This window comes from Coptis chinensis, chromosome 4 (genome assembly GCF_015680905.1).
Source record: "Coptis chinensis isolate HL-2020 chromosome 4, ASM1568090v1, whole genome shotgun sequence".
Classification (NCBI taxonomy): domain Eukaryota; kingdom Viridiplantae; phylum Streptophyta; class Magnoliopsida; order Ranunculales; family Ranunculaceae; genus Coptis; species Coptis chinensis.
In genome coordinates this window covers 9,020,548-9,036,704 of record NC_141459.1, presented here as the reverse complement: position 1 = coordinate 9,036,704, position 16,157 = coordinate 9,020,548, and the positions used below count along the sequence as shown (strand labels likewise).

The 16,157-nt window shown below is 37.7% G+C and overlaps 1 protein-coding gene and 1 pseudogene across 2 annotated transcripts; both read left to right on the top strand.

The window, feature by feature from the left end:
- The first annotated feature begins 5,249 nt into the window (after nucleotides 1-5,249).
- On the top strand, nucleotides 5,250-8,637 carry LOC147501708 (serpin-ZXA-like). 2 transcript variants are annotated; one of them, XM_086606732.1, is made up of 3 exons: nucleotides 5,250-5,327; nucleotides 5,732-5,879; nucleotides 6,942-8,637. In XM_086606732.1, the coding sequence occupies exons 2-3, from the start codon at nucleotides 5,739-5,741 to the stop codon at nucleotides 7,716-7,718; spliced, it is 918 nt and encodes a 305-aa protein (XP_086462858.1). In that variant the 5' UTR covers nucleotides 5,250-5,327; nucleotides 5,732-5,738; the 3' UTR covers nucleotides 7,719-8,637. The 2 variants fall into 2 exon arrangements, with proteins under 2 accessions (XP_086462858.1, XP_086462857.1); XM_086606731.1 differs by having other exon boundaries at nucleotides 6,939-8,637.
- Nucleotides 8,638-9,339: 702 nt separating this feature from the next.
- Nucleotides 9,340-11,180, top strand: LOC147501707 (epi-neemfruitin B synthase L1AT-like; annotated as a pseudogene).
- Nucleotides 11,181-16,157: the final 4,977 nt, after the last annotated feature.

Below are 16,157 nucleotides of genomic sequence, written 5' to 3'. Positions count from 1 at the left end.
CTTTTTTGGGGATGTTCCCGGATGCTACAACCTAGATGGATAACATGCACGAGGGGACTTCAAAGGTGGAGGATTACAACCATTTGGAGGGAAGGAAACTTCACGGGCGGATTTGTCGGCCAAACAAGGAGTATCTTTGACGGAGAATGAGGAGTGTATCATCGTTGGTAGGCCAATCTGGCCACAAAGTGGGAAGCTCCATTCCAAATATTTTTCCGATTTGTATGAGTTTGTAATAGGTTATGATATAGACATGACTTGTAGAGAATGAAATAGGGGGCAAACATGTTGCCCACCCTATACACCATCCCCTTTTGTACTTCTGTTACAGTTTTAATGAATTCAAACTTACCAAGCAAAAAAAAAAAAAAAAAGCTGGAACATACAGTCAGAAGACTTCAAGCCGATCAGTAAGGGAATTCAAAGATGTCATAACATCATTAAATTCATCATCGGCAGCATCCGAAGCTTCTTTATACTTTGCCTCTGTGATAGCAAAGTCTTCGGTGAGTTTCTTCAATTGTTCCGAGTGTTCTTTCTGCAAAATTTCAGTGTATTAGGCAATCTTCTGTTGAAGGGTTTGTTCAGCAGTTTCAACATTCCTTTTCAAGTCGCTTGTCAGTTGACTGTTCTCTCGTTTCAAAAGAGTGGCTTCTTTGTTCAATTTGTCAACTTCTACCTGTTGTTTTTCGACCGTTTTTCTCAAGCGACCAATATCATTGTCCTGCTAATAGTGGGAGTCAAACTGAGCCAGACAAGCTACTTTAGCCTAGAAAAATAACAAAAATTGATAAGCAGATATAAATTATAGATGAAGATCAATATATCTGACAAAGGAAAGATGGTGTGAATACCTTTTCTATGAAATCACAAAATGTGGTTAAGCGTTCTGCAGGTGTTGCAGCACGCATAGCAAGCTTATCTTTTGGAAGAACGCAGTTGGAGGAGAGGCTCACACCCAAGTCTTCAGGAAGATCATCGGCGGACAGGGAGGCAGTTAAGGAATATAGGATCCATCGCATAGCTAAAATACAGGCTTGAAGAGATCAGTGGTATCAGAAGAAGTAATAGAGTCAAGTGTTTGACCCTCAGCAAGTCCACTTTCCCCCCATTTGCGTTTCTTGGAACTAGAGTGACTATGAGTATCTTGTGAGGAAGTATGGGATATGTCGTTAGGAGGAGCATGATGCTTATCTTTAGAAGAGGGTTTCCGAGTGTTGGAAGGTGGAACAGGAGGCTGTTTCTGTGGAACCTTGGCCGATGTAGTGTCAGCAGCTTTCTGTTTATCTTTACCAGGAAGTTGGCGACTAACACTTGGGTTTGCTGATAGTCGAGGTGCCATATCTGTATACAATAAACGATGCTGATCAAATATATCGTGTAAAATCGAATATTCATAAAAATCAGGAACTTCTTTTTTAATTTTGGGAAAAAGAGTTGGGCTCATGGTAAGATTGTTATCTAGATAATGGAAGAAACTGTCGGGAAGATTAGGAGGTATTTCATGCAAAGCAAAGGAGGCCAGAAGAAAAGAAGGATCGTTTAAATGATTTATGGAAGGAGAGTGAGGGGAAATTGGCGACTGCGACTAACCCATTTTATGGAGAGCTCGAATCTGAAGAACATAAAGAGGAGCTCGTAATTTTTGATATCAGAAAGAGCAACAGCAAGGCAAGGGTTCCCTTCTTTGTCAGCCCCAGTTCTGACATTAATTTGTTCATCAGTTCCTTCTAAGAGTTTAAGCACTCTGTCATAATTCTCACGAGCTTTGGCAAAGTGAGGGAGGAGTACTGAAAATATACAAAAAGGATGGGGTCATAATGGGATTCCGATATATATAAATATCGAAGTTAAATCAAAAGAAGGGCATACCTGAAGAATTGAAGACTTGATGTTTCAGAGAAGGTTTTGCTGGAGGATCGGCACTTTCCCATTCACCCAAAACCATGATGGGATACTTGGTCCATTCCTTGTCGCTTTTTCTGTTTTTACGGATAATACCTTTGATGTTTGATTTGTTGTGTTTTCGAGGGTAAAAATATCCAGGAAGTTTTTCTGCAAAGGTATAATGTTTAAGGATATCGAATAATTGGATTCTATCGGCCTCATACTTGTCTGGGGAAAGATGACGGTTGTAATAGTTGCAGATAAACATTAACCTCCAGAAATTACCCATTCCTTGACCAGGGGAAATGTTAAGATTATTTAATACTTCGCGATCGAGATTGGTCAGAGGCAATCTCAATCCAGCGGTGAGTTGACCAACAGTGACAATAATCGCTCGTCTAGTGCCACTTTGACATTTGGTGAAGGTCCGAGTCCCAGTATAGTGTTGCAAATAGAGGGAAGGGGGAATTTGATAAGCAGTCTAAACTAGCATTAGATTGAGTCTTTTGATGAAGCAACCGCTAAGTCCTTTTTTCCAGTGACTTGAATCTTCAACAGTGTCGCGTTCAGATTTAGAGGCAGTGGTTTCGAAAGGATGACAGGGAATCCCTTCTACAACATAAGATAATTCCTAAGAAGTTTGGGGTCGATCGCGCCTCGAAGAAGTAGAAGTAAGGTTATGACTACGAAGTCTATCATCAGAAGGGGTTCCTTCACTACTAATACTAGCATCGGAGAGGGTATCTTCGCTCGCCATAGGGATGACTATAAGTAAAGATGCGAGGATAAAGGTATTTTTCAGTACGGAAATTTTAATGTGTATATAATATTATCAATAGTGTAGTTATTGGAATTTGTGATATATGAATATTCTTATATCGAAAATTCCGATATATGGGTATAGACTATGGATATATCTGATAGGCAAGACAATAATATGAGAAATATCGAAATGAATAATCTTAAAATGATAAAGATATAAACTTTTAAGCATTGTCAAGAAGTCTATAGTGTTGGTTACAGTAATATAAGTGTGAGCATACTCAAGCTTACGATATTCATATTTTGACAATCTTTAAAAAACCCTAGAGATAATTATAAGAGTGTGGGATATACTGGTGTGAGTTTATAGTAAGATATGGTATAACAAAACTAACAAAGTGCAGGAAGTTACGAACATACCTGTAAGAGTGGTAATTCTGTGGAAGACAAGAATGCAGCAGAGAAAATCAAGTTGTGAAGAAGAGGTAGCATATTGGAGAAGCTGGAAATAGTGGGAGAGCGGAACGGTTGGTTTTAAATTTATATCTTATAATATGGACCGGGTTGATATTTGGGCCCAAAGTAATATAACCGCTTCTCGAAAAATTGAAATTGTTGAGTGAAATTTCAAATTTTTGAGAGGGGGCGATGTAATGGGAAAATATCGTGCATAAAGATATTATATTTGACATTTCAAAACTTGAAACATTGACATAAGGGTCAATGTTTCGGTATATTTCAAATTATGTTTAAACATTTGCAGATATTGAGCGGGAAAAAGGAGGAGGAAGACAAGAAACACGTGTCAAAGATTGACTGAGTCAAAGCCAAATCAAGACACTATATAAAGACTAGAAGAGATCAGAAAATTGATTCATTCATTATCCAAAAATCATTGTAAAAAGGATAGAGAAATAGAGAGAAACAAAGAGAGAAATTGTAAACTGTTATCGCCCTGATATAATAAAACAAATATTCAATTCACTTTCTTCTCTGATTTTGTTCTTTTCATTCATTCTATTGTGTGATCTTAGAGTAGAAGAAAGAAAGTGTTCTTAGACATCACAGATGTATGATTGTGTGAACAAATAGGAATAAACAATGATTGTTTATATTTCAATAGGTGTTCTTACTAATCATATATTATGTTGAGATATGAACAGTTATTGTGTATAGCTCATGTTGAAGTATGAACAGTGATTGTTCATAGCTCATGTTGAAGCATACCCTAAATAGATACGAACATTAATTGTTCATAACTTATGTTTGAGGTCTGAACAGTAAATGTTCATACTCCAATAAGTATTCTTACTGCTCATACATTATGTTGATGTATAAACAATGAATATGTATGAACAATTATTGTTCATACTATATACACCGGGTGGTTTCGGTTGGGTCGGGCCGTTTCTTATTTCGGGTCATGGGTATACTTGACCTTTCATCTTTCCGAAATTTTTTTTGTTTCGCGTCAAGGGTATACTTGACTTTTCATCTATCCGGTCCTTGTGAGTGATTAAAAAACAAATGGTGTTGAGATTGACTTTTTCGTCCGATTTGTCCTTGAGAGGTTAGTGGCCTAATTTGATGTGTTTATTTAGACGACATTCCACCTAGGGCTGGCAATGGGTCGGATAAGAACCGATACCCGATCCGGTCCGAACCAATAAAAGCGGGTCTGAGACAGGTAGTTAGCATATTGGACCGGTTTTGGGTCTTGAAAATCAGAACCGGACTCTTATTGGATTGGTTCTGGATTAAGTATGTACCGAACCGTTATGGGCATGATCCGATTAAAATTTTTAATCTTATTCTTCATAATTTTCCTCCACCATATATTTCTATTACCTTATGCAATATTGCAATATTTATTTAAAGTTCCAAAATAAGATATGTCAAATACATATGTAATATTATGATATTTTTTTACATAATTAAAATATGGTTTCTATCTAAAGGAAAATCCTCTTTTACAAATTTGGATTTCAAATCATTCATTATGCCTTTTGGATTTGTGTACCTTGTTTTTGTGTTTAGCAAAAAAAATTATTTAATATTTATATAACGAAAATTATGATCTAATTATAAAAAAAAACTCGATTCATCGGGTTGAAATTGAGCTTATTGGTTCGAACGGTCGGATCCGAATCAAAAAGTTTTCGGTTGGTTCGGTTCTCTAACTCAAATATCTATTCGGTTCGGTCCGGTTAAGTCCAGTATTGTTTGTTGAAAAGCGGATCGGTTTTGGATTTGCATATATCCGGACCGATCCAACATTGTCAGCCCTATTTCCACCTTTTCTTTCATGGCACTGTTTGCTATTCGATTGTGGAGGTTAACTAGTATTACAACAACACTAGATAAGGCAATTAGGATTTCTCTCCACTAGATGGAAAATTAGGGTCTCCCTCCTAAACACACGTTCAACTTGGTTTGACCATTAACTTTCAAGTCAAACAATTGAAAATTACACAAATACTCTCATTGTTTTCAAAAAAAAAATATTCAATTTTAATTAGATGGGGGCATTTATGTCATTTTCAGTTGTTTGAATTGAAAGTTAATAGTTTGACCAAATTGACGGTGTGTTTAGGGAGGAACCCTAATTTCCATCTAGTGGGGTCCTAATGGGCTCATCTTCTGCGTTTTGCTCAAACTGCTTCTCGTCCTCTTCTTCAGTACTTATTCTAACTCCAACTTCATTCTCGTGTTTTATTTCACCACATTTATGATTTAGGCTAGTTGGGTTTATAAGTTTCCTTAAAGGCTTAAACCCCTAAAACCCTTCAAATTTGATTTATAAGCAATAGCCCAATAGAGATCATCATTCTAATTGCTAAAGGAGTCAAGGCAATAGTAAACTTCCAGTTGTAGTTAACTCGATTTCTAAGTGCCATAGTGGTGACATTGTTGTTTAAATGTGTGGGTATAATTAGGAATATGAAGTTTTCACACGAAAAACAATAAAGTTTCTGTATGAAGCATCATTTTCTGTTATTTGTAACTTGTTTGGAGTTCAATGCCCTTCATATTTTTTTGTGTTTCGCAACGGAATGCCAATAATCGGATTTCTTTCTTCTAGGGAAATTATGATGGGTGGTAGAGTTGGAGCCGATGTCCAGTCAAGAAGACTCATGAGCACCGGGATACCCTTTCTTAAGGAAATTGCTCTCGGTGAAGCCAAGCACAAGAATTTTACTTATTGTCCCTGGGTTGTTGAACAGTTACCTGTAAGTTTGATTCTCTTGATAACTAATTAGCGTCGAGTTTACTCTCTACTTGTTGCATTATCTACATGCTATTTAGAAGTTCATACAGAATTGCATTGGATTGTCCTGTCCTCATTGTCAGGTATGTCAGCCGTCTGATGTTAGTCCAAGGATATGTTTTTCAATTGAAGTACACTATGGCGCAGATAAACTTGTTAGCGGGAAGAACAACAACTAGTAGTATTTAAATGATTCCATTTATGTATTTAAGACTTTGGGGGACATGGGCTTACTATGCAGGATAGTAATGTTTTTTTTTTCTAGAAACATTATATTGCGGTCTTTCTGTTTCAATGTTTCTTCAAACAAATTATATTTTGAGTCGTTTTCATGTCTAACTTATTTGATGTATCATGTATGTATTGTGTGGGTGGGGACTGGGTAGGGAAGTAATTAGGAGTTACTGCACTACCAAAATTATGTAGTAAAAGTGCAATATGTCTTTAGTTAATTTTGAATTTTGACCACTGAAATTTAGCTGACTGGTTAGGGAAGTAATTAGGAGTTACGGCACTATCAAAGCTATATAGTAAAAATGCAACAAGACTTTAGTTATTTTGAACTTTGACATCTTAAAATTCACTTATTCAGAAAACCATAAAAAAAAACTTGTATTTCTTGAGTTGTCTATTTGAGAGCCACCAAGTGTAGGCCCATGCAAGGAACCCATGAATCTCACCCTATCCGGATTCTGCTTGCTATTCCCTGCCTTAAGCACTAATGAACCCCAACAGCTGGCCTTCCCATGCTGCAGAGTTTTAAATCAAAAGTATCAGCACTAGTAAGGGTTGATAGTTCAACTCTTTCTTGGAGCATTGTTAGTTTGCTATCCAGTATGGGCCTCTAGAACTTTTCAGTCCCCACATTTGACTAGAGTACTATACTCTGTCTCTGAGTTTCTAGCATCGACATTGTCCATAGCTGTCAATTTTGCAAAGCATTTCTTCTATTTTGCCTTTTGTTTTCTTTAAATATTTTTACTATTTGACATATTTACTTTTATAATATGCTTTGGTAAAGAAGGCAGAAAAGGTCGATCCTGATGCGCTCGTCCAACTTCCGGTTTGGAACTTGTTCAACTTAACTGAAACATGGAGTGGAAAGCTTGATATGATGCAGCATGTCAAGGATTCTGCATTTTATCTCCTTGAAGGGAAGTCTGTTCAAGTTCCGTACATGACCAGTGGGAAGGATCAACTAATCATTTCTTTCGAGGATTTTAAAGTGCTTAGACTACCTTACAGGTATAGGGCTTTATCCATGTACATTTTTCTTCCCAACGAGAGAGACGGGCTCTGGTCTCTTATTGAGAAGGCGGCTTCTGATCCATTTTTCCTGAAAAGATGTGTATGCCCGAATCCAGAAGTAGTTAAGATGGGGATGTTCCTAGTACCAAAGGTCCTTATCACATATGAAATCGAAGCTTCAAAGGTCCTCCAAGGCTTCAAACTAAAGTCACAATCTTCTTTGGGGGAAGTTTTAAGGGATATGTTCTATGAATTAGATTTGTTGGGAAATGATGTGGAAAGTATTGAATCTGCCGCTGCCGCAGCAGCAGCTATGAGATCATGCTGCATTCTCAAGCCGCCTGGGCATAGAGTTGATTATAGAGTTGATTCCGTGGCAGTTCCTGGAAGTGATTTATTTGTGGCAGATCATCCTTTTATGTTCATCATTAGACATGGAAAGAGTGGGAAGGTAATGCAGATGGGTCATGTTGTTAACCCCGTTGGGGGAGAAATTAACCTATTGATGTCACATGATCTTGAACTTGATTTTTCGATACGCTTCAGATTTTAGTATACTAACAACTTGGCACGTGGGCTGCCTGTTGATGGACTTGTTTGAAGTTCCAACATCTTATGTGATTCTAGCTGAGGTTTATGTACAATATTTCATTTTGACTAGAAACAAGATGATCATTATGATGACTGGGTAAGAAACTAAAATTACAGGAATATGTTATAAGTACTAGCGATGGAGGGACTATTTTCAGTTATATATGTTTTAAAGAATGATTGCAGATAAGCTATCATATTTTTACATATATTCTATCTGTGGCTTAGAGGAAATCAAGATACACTATATACTTCTAAAGAGATATATTAGGGTAGTTCTAACTTCTAAAGAGATATTAGGGGCAGTTGATTCGTATTTGGTGCAGCTGTTGTAGTGTGAAAGTGTACTATATATCATGGGCTCTGGTCTTTATTGAGAAGGCGGCTTCTGACCCCTTGTTCTTGAAGAGTTTCACATCTCCACATCCAGAAGCAGTTACACTGGGGAAGTTCATGGTGCCAAAGATCACATATGAATTTGAAACATCAAAGATTCTCAAGGGGATCAAACTAAATTCGTCTTCCTCTCTGTGTGATGCGTTGCAGGAGATGTTTCAAGAACAAGGTTTATTGGGAAATGATATGGAAAGTATTGACACTGCTGCTGCTGCCGGCAGCTGTTCTGAGATCTTGTTCTGTGTCACCTGTGTCTGGAGTTTATTCTTTTATGGCTGATCGGTCCCTTCATGTTGATCGTCAGACATAAGAAGAGTGGGAAGCTAGTGCATATTGGACACATCAGCTTACAATGAAACACATCAGCATAAGTTTCCTCAATAATTTGTACACGTCAGCTTATTATTTTATTTTTTTTATTGGGTGAAAAAACAATAATTCGGGTCTTTGGGAGAAAAAAATAAAAACACGCCAACTTTTCAATTGTTCGATTGCATTGAAAAAAAAAAGAGAAAAAACTAACCTAAAAATTAAAATAAAACCCTTCGTTATGAGTGCCAATTCTGGTTTTCATCATCTATCCAACAGTCACGATTTGTGTCAAAAATTCAGTTTAGTTTTACAGAATGAAGAATAATTTAGCGAAGCAGGTAATGTGAACTCATGGTAAAGACTAAAGAGTAATGACTAATGTACACATACAAAACTCTAGCACTTGCAATAAAGAAATGGTACTCCTCAGTTAATTAAAACGTCAAGTATTGATACCGTGACGTGACTTTGCAAGGTCTTTCATGTGCCTGATTTAAAAAACTTCGAGTTGTTACTGTGTTGAAAAATAAAGACGGGCAGATATCATGGTTGTGCTTGGATTAGTTCGTATATTGACTTATAATTTTAAAAAGTTAACCTTCGTTTTCGAAAGCCTTCATTTCGAGAAGGACTGCTAAGATAGAACACCCAACCATAAAGACTGGAAAGTTGTAGGTTGAACGATCTTCACTTGGTTATCTGGTAAGTATCCAAGCCTTCGTTTGTTACTCATTATTATCATGATGTTAATGTTGCAGAATAAGGGAAATAATCATTGGATCCTTCAATTTTCACTTTTACAGGTACCAAGGAGATGGTAGCAGACATCGTTGCTCAACACTGAGAACTAGCTCATCCAGGTAAATGCTTGTCCTTCCCTTGGGGCTTAGGAGAATTTTTCTTTTGAGTTAGGATGTCATACTGTTGCCCCCTCTTCCATCTTCTACTTGTAGCTATATAACACCTAAGATGATGGAGGATCCTAGTTAGGTCTATAAATTTACCTATAAGATTACACACTTAAGAGTGACATCTTAAACTTTGACAACAATGAATCTCATAGTGATTTCAACAGAGATAATCAAGCCATCCTCTCCAACACGGCAACACCTGTTCACCTTAGAAACCTCAAACTCTCATTTTTAGACCAGAACCAGAGTCCATCAGCTTATGCACGCATCCTTCTCTCCTACTCTTCGGATGGAGACGTTGAGCAATTTGAAAAGACAATGATGTCCGAATAGCTAAAGAAATCCTTATCGGAAACCTTAACCAAATTCTACCCACTAGGGGGCGAATTCATTGATAACCAGTCAATTGACTGCAACGACGATGGTCTCTTATATCTGGAAACTCTTGTTACAGGTCCACTCAGACAAGTCCTCTGGAAACTCTTGTTACATGTCCACTCAGACAAGTCCTCAATTATCCTGAAGCCGACCAGTTGCATCAATTATTGCCATGTAATATTCGAGAAAGCAATTGGCTAGGCGTTGAGGGACTATCGGCTGTTCAAGCTAACATTTTGCGACTGCGGTGGTATGGCAATAGCAATCGGAGTGAGTTTATCGCATAGCATTGCTGATGCCACCTCTCTGGGTACTTTTGTAATTAGTTGGGCTGCCATTGCTTGAGGTGATAATGAAATCGCGACTCCAATTTTTTTTGGTTTTGCATCACTCTTCCCTCCTAGAGATGTACCGACAACTATATTGGTCACTAAGGATGGTAGTCCATTTCCAAGATTTGTCGGTAAGAGGTTTGTTTTTTATGCATCACAAATAGCCGCTCTCAAGGCCAAGTGTTCCGACAATTCATATCTCGAGTGCCCAACAAGAGTGGAGGCTGTGGTGGCACTCATATGGAGGTGTCTAATGAATATGGTTTGGTTGAGACCAAAGTCGCCAAAGTATTTAAAACTGGCCATTATTATAGTAAATTTAAGTTGGTAGGATGAGCCCACCAGCGCCTCCACATTCTTTTGGGAATCTGTTACTTGGCTCAATAACACTGCCATATACAACCGGAAGTGAAAAACGGTTGCCTTGTTTGCTGGGGCAGCTCAGGGAAACAATAAGGAAAATTGATGGGGATCTTTTGGAAAAACTTCAAGCTAATGAGCGAGAGTTATTGTATGATCATTTAAAGCAGAAAGGGAAATTTTACTCCGATGTGGATTTGGAGACTCACATACTAACTAGTTGGTGTAGGGTTTTTTTTTCTTTTTTTTATTGGCAAGCCTGTTTTAAATGAGATCAGTAACTCTTTGATGCTGACGGGATTCGAGCCTCAGACCTCTGGTATCATCACCCAAAGGTTTTACGGACTTTGCTAGTCGGCACCTGCTAGTTGGTGTAGGTTCCCTTTCTATAGAGCTGATTTTGGGTGGGGAGACCCCATGTGGGTATCTCCGGTTAATTCGTTTAAGAATGTACTTGTACTAATGGATACAAAGAATGGCGAAGGCATCACCATAGAAGCATGGGTGACATTGGATGCGGAGGACATGGCAAGATTTGAAAGCGACCAGAGTTCCTTGCTTCTGCTTGTGCAAATCCCGCTGTTTTATAAGTGAGAAATCTCAAGTGTACTTGAACAAAACCACTATCTTAGCATCTAATTCATGTAGTACTTCAAAGTCTTATATTTTAGGAAGGGAAAATCTGCAAGTGAACATCTTCCTAGTCTCATCTGTACTCTGTAGTTATGCGTTGTGAACCTTGTTAGAAAAATGATTTGCTCAAATCCATTTAAATATGAATGAGTAGTTTGTCTCCCAAGTTACCCCACTTAAGATGAAATGAGTTTTTTCTTGAAACAGTACGTAATGTGAGAAAAACCTTTTCAAAATGATGCATTTGTTTGAAACAGTGCATTATGCCGAAAAGGTGCGACCTTTCGAAATGTGCATTTTGAAACAATTGTTTCATGCAAAAGGTGCAACCTTCGAGAAATAGGCCTTCGGTTCAAAACAAAGGATCTTATATGTCGAAAATGGTGTGTCCTTTCAAAACATGTGACTTTTCAAAGAGTTTTTTCCCAAGAGTCACCTGTGTTGTTTCGAAAAGGCACCACTCACCTATAAATAGTGGATGAATTTGGAGAGAAAGATACACCGGATCACACAGTTTAGATCTTTCTCTTCTCCCTCTCTTTCTTAGTCAAATACTATGTTGTGTTCCTATAGAATTGAAGTGCTAGCTTTCTATAGAAAGAAATCCGTTCTATCTTGGGAGATAGTTTCCCATCAACCTTCAAGCACCGTTTCAATCTGTCTTAAGGACATAGTGTATCTACACTAGGCTCGGATTTAATTAAGAAGTACAAGACACTTACAAGACAAAAGGTTTGTATAGTTTGGTAATTGGTAAAGAGTAAGTGTTGTATATTCCTAACAACTTAAGAGATTTCTTTTCTTCTTCTTTCTTTAACCAACGGAATTTGTTTTACATTTTCTTTTCTTTTGGTTTAAAGGAATAACAAAGTGTAGTTGTATTTCTAATATGGCAACACCACCGCTAGTCCTTCATTCTTATTCCCCATTCCGTTCCTCATGGGAGAAGCCCGAAAAGTTCAATGGAACCGATTTCCGGCAACAAAAGATGCTCTTCTATCGACCACCCTTAACTTGGCAAGGTTTACGTGGGATAAGGCTCTCGATGTAAGCTCACGATGAAACCGACAAGGAGAAGGTTTTCGGGGCCAAGGATGCTTGGTTTCATCTTGATTTCTTGTGTAGAAATTATGTTCTTAGCGGGTTGGTGACTCATTTATACAATGTGTATAGTGTGTTCAAGGCTTAAGGAACTTTGGGATTAGTTGGACAAGAAATACAAGAGTGAAGATCTTGGCATGAAGAAATTCATAGTTGGCGATTTCTTGATTTCAAAATGAATAGTAAGACCGTCATAAATCAAGTCCAAGAACTTCAAGTAATCTTCCATGATGTCATTCTTTGGCTGGAATGACCCTAGGAGAATCTTTCCAAGTGGGCTGCTATGATTGAGAAATTACCACCATCTTGGAAGGATTTTAAGAACTATCTTAAGCATAAACACAAATATATGAATCTTGAAGAGCTGATTGTCCGTCTAAGGATAGAAGAAGATAACCGCCATCCGAGAAGAAGGGCAAGGATCCCATGGTGGCAAAGGCCAATATTGTGGAAGGATCTAGTGCTAAGGGAAGAGGAAGCGACAAAGCTCAAAGAAGCGAAGAGAGTAGACTAAGTTCAAGGGCAAGTGCTTCTGAGAAAGGTTTGGACATAAGGCAAGTGAATGTCCTACAAAAGCAAAAGATAAGCAAATGTGACAATGGACACGCTTTTCGATAATGTTAATGACATGAACCTATCTGGTTTCAATGTCTCATGATTGGAAATGAAAGGGAATGGTGGGTGGATCTTGGGTGCTACTAAGCCCACATATGCTCTCAAGTCGATGTTCACCACTTATCATCTTTGTGGAAAAGGAAGAACAACTCTTTATGGGGAACTCTTCTACGTCGAGGTTGAAGGCAAAGGAAAGGTGGTGATGAGGTTGACTTAAGGAAGGAACTAACTCTAAATGAGGTGCTCTATGTTCTCATTCGCAAAATTTGGTTTTACGGTCTTTGAGCAAGAATGGCTTTAAGTTAGTCTTTGTTTCTGATAAATTTGTACTAACTAAGAATGATGTATTCGTGGGAAAGGGCTATCTTCAGGATGGACTCTTTAGGATATCTTGTTTTACTATTAGTTAAAGTTGAATCTTTTGTTTACTTGATTGAGTCTTCACATGTATGGCATGGTAGATTAGGACATGTTAATTATGATACCTTGCCATTAATTAATTTGGAATATATACCAAAGATAAAAATAGACCCACACCATAAATGTGAAACTTGTGTAGAATCCAAGTTGACGGATCATCCTTTCATTCCATTGAAAAGAAATCTTGAACCTCTAGACTTAATACATCAGGGATATATGTGATCTTAAGTATGTACAAACTAGAGGTGGTAAAAAAAGTATTTCATTACTTTTATTGACGATAGCACTAGATATAGTTATGTTTACTTGTTGAGAAGTAAAGATGAGGCAATTGAAGTGTTCAAGCATTATAAAAATGAAGTTGAAAATCAACTAAGCAAAAGATTAAGGCTATAAGGAGTGATAGAGGAGGTGAATATGAATCACCTTTTGAAGGTTTCTGTTACGAACATGGAATCATTCATCAAACTACGGCTCCTTATTCACCTCAATCAAAATCGGTATTGCGAGAGCCCGAACTCTAAAAGAGATGATGAACGCTATGTTGTTAAGTTCTGGGTTTGCCCCGAATTTGTGGGGGGAAGCTTTGCTTTTCTGCCATTACATTCTCAACAAGATTCCTAACAAGAAGGCGCTTAAAACACCATCACGAATTGTGGAAAGGTCATCGACTTCCTACTGAATTCTTAAAAGTGTGGGGGTGTCTTGCTAAAGTGGAAGTCCCTAAACCTAAGAAGGTGAAGATAGGACCCAAGACTATTGATTGTGTATTCATTGGATATGCAAACAATAGTAGTGCATATCGTTTTACGGTTCATAAATCGGAGATTCAAGATATACATGTTAATACAATTATAGAGTCAAGGAATGCTTCATTCTTTGAAAAGATGTTTCCATTATAACATGTGTATAGAGTCAAGTTCAACAAAGAGAACTTTAGATGCTACAACTAGTAACCATCCTACACAAAGCTAAATTGAGGAGGAACCTAGGCGTAGCAAAAGGTCAAGGGCGTCAACGTCTTTTTTGGACCTGATTTTCTAACATACTTGTTGGAAAATAATCCTCAAACGTTCAAGGAGGCAATGTCATCTCCGAAGCTACTTATTGGAAAGAAGCAATAAATAGCGAGATTGAATCCATAATGCAAAATCATACATGGGAATTGGTAGATTTACCACCGGGTTCCAAGACTTTGGGATATAAGTGGATATTCACAAAGAAATTTAAAAGGCCGATGGATCAATCGACAAGTATAAAAGCTAGACTTGTGGTCAAAGGCTTTAGACAAAAGGAAGGATTGGATTATTTTGACACTTACTCTCCGGTTACAAGAATAACTTCCATAAGAATGCTAATAGCAATAGCATCAATACATGGATTTGAGATACATCAAATGGATGTAAAGGCGGCATTCTTGAATGGTGAGTTAGATGAAGAAATATACATGGAACAACCCGAAGGGTTTATTGCTCTGGACAAGAAAGGAAAGTTTGCAAGCTTGTTAAAATCTTTATATGGATTAAAGCAAGCACCTAAACAATGGCATGAGAAATTTGACAATGCAATGTTGTCAAAAGCGGTTTCAAAATAAACGAGTGTGACAAGTGTGTCTATGTCAAAAGCACTCAAAAGGGATGTGTCATTGTTTGTCTCTATGTAGGCGATATGCTAATTTTGGGTAGTAATATGGATGTCATAAAATCTACCAAACAAATGTTGTCTAGTAAGTTTGACATGAAAGATTTAGGTGTCATTTGATGTTATCCTAGGAATTAAGATCTCTAGGATGGAGGATGGACTTGTTCTATCACAATCTCATTACATTGAGGCGATTCTTGACAAGTTCAAGAAATATAACATCACACAAAAAAAGGTCACCCGGTTGGCGTAAATCTTCATTTAGCCAAAAATCTTGGAGATAGCATATCTCAACTAGAATACTCGTATACTTGGTAGTTTAATGTATGTCATGAACTTTACTCCTCGAAACTAAGTCGATATCACGAGTAATCTGGCAGATCATTGGACCATATTGAAGTTTTGGGATACTTAAAGTATACTTTCGAAATTTTGGTTTGCACTATACAAGATATCCAGCCCGTTCGAGTATGGTATTGCGATGCTAATTGGATATCGACACTAAAAACTCAAAGTCCACAAGTGGATATGTCTTTACACTTGAAGGTCGCATTTGTTTCTTGGAAATCCTCAAAACAAAGCGTGCATAAGCGAGGTCCACTATGGAATCGAATTCATAGCATTGGACAAATGAGAAGAAGCGAGTGGCTTCAAATTTCTTAGAGGATATTCCAAAAATTAAACACCCCGGCCCGATGTATACTGCTGTGTGGCCGAATCTGCTATTGGTAGAGCCGCAGTAGCATGTATAGCGGAAGTCTCGACATATCGTCGTAGACATAATACCGTTAGACAATTGCTCTCAAATGGAGTTATCTCGATCGACTATGTAAGGTCAAAAGATAACATTGCCGCTTACAAAAGGTTTAACAAAGAGAGCAAGTAGAAAGATTATCAAAGGGCTTAAAGCTTTTGAGATAATCAACCAAGAGTCATCATAATGGAAAAACCAACCTAGTTATTTGGAGATCCCAAGATCTAGGTTCATAAAACTGAATTATGTTAGTGACTCGATTAGCACTGGAGAGTAATATTTTACTCTAACCCATTCTATATAAGGCGGTGCATATCTCTAGCGAGAACCCGGGATAAGTCAAGCTTTTAATGATTTACTATATCTTGGAAAGTTATGTTATCCAAGTGGAGTATTGCGGGATACTCTTTATAGAAATCACCTATGTTAGTCGCGAAGTGGGGCCGCTTCTATGAGAATTTTAAAGACAAATGTCTCAAAAAAGCACTATCATCGAAACCAAGAAGTGTTCAAGGCCAAAATGAACACAAACGCGTGAGAACCAACAA

What these genes read in the sequence shown, in the direction of transcription:
- LOC147501708 (XM_086606731.1), top strand. Translation starts at nt 5,739, where the DNA reads ATGATGGGTGGTAGAGTTGGAGCCGATGTCCAGTCAAGAAGACTCATG. An exon ending in GGGTTGTTGAACAGTTACCT is followed by an intron (nt 5,880 to 6,938) that starts GTAAGTTTGATT and finishes GCTTTGGTAAAG; the next exon opens with AAGGCAGAAAAGGTCGATCC.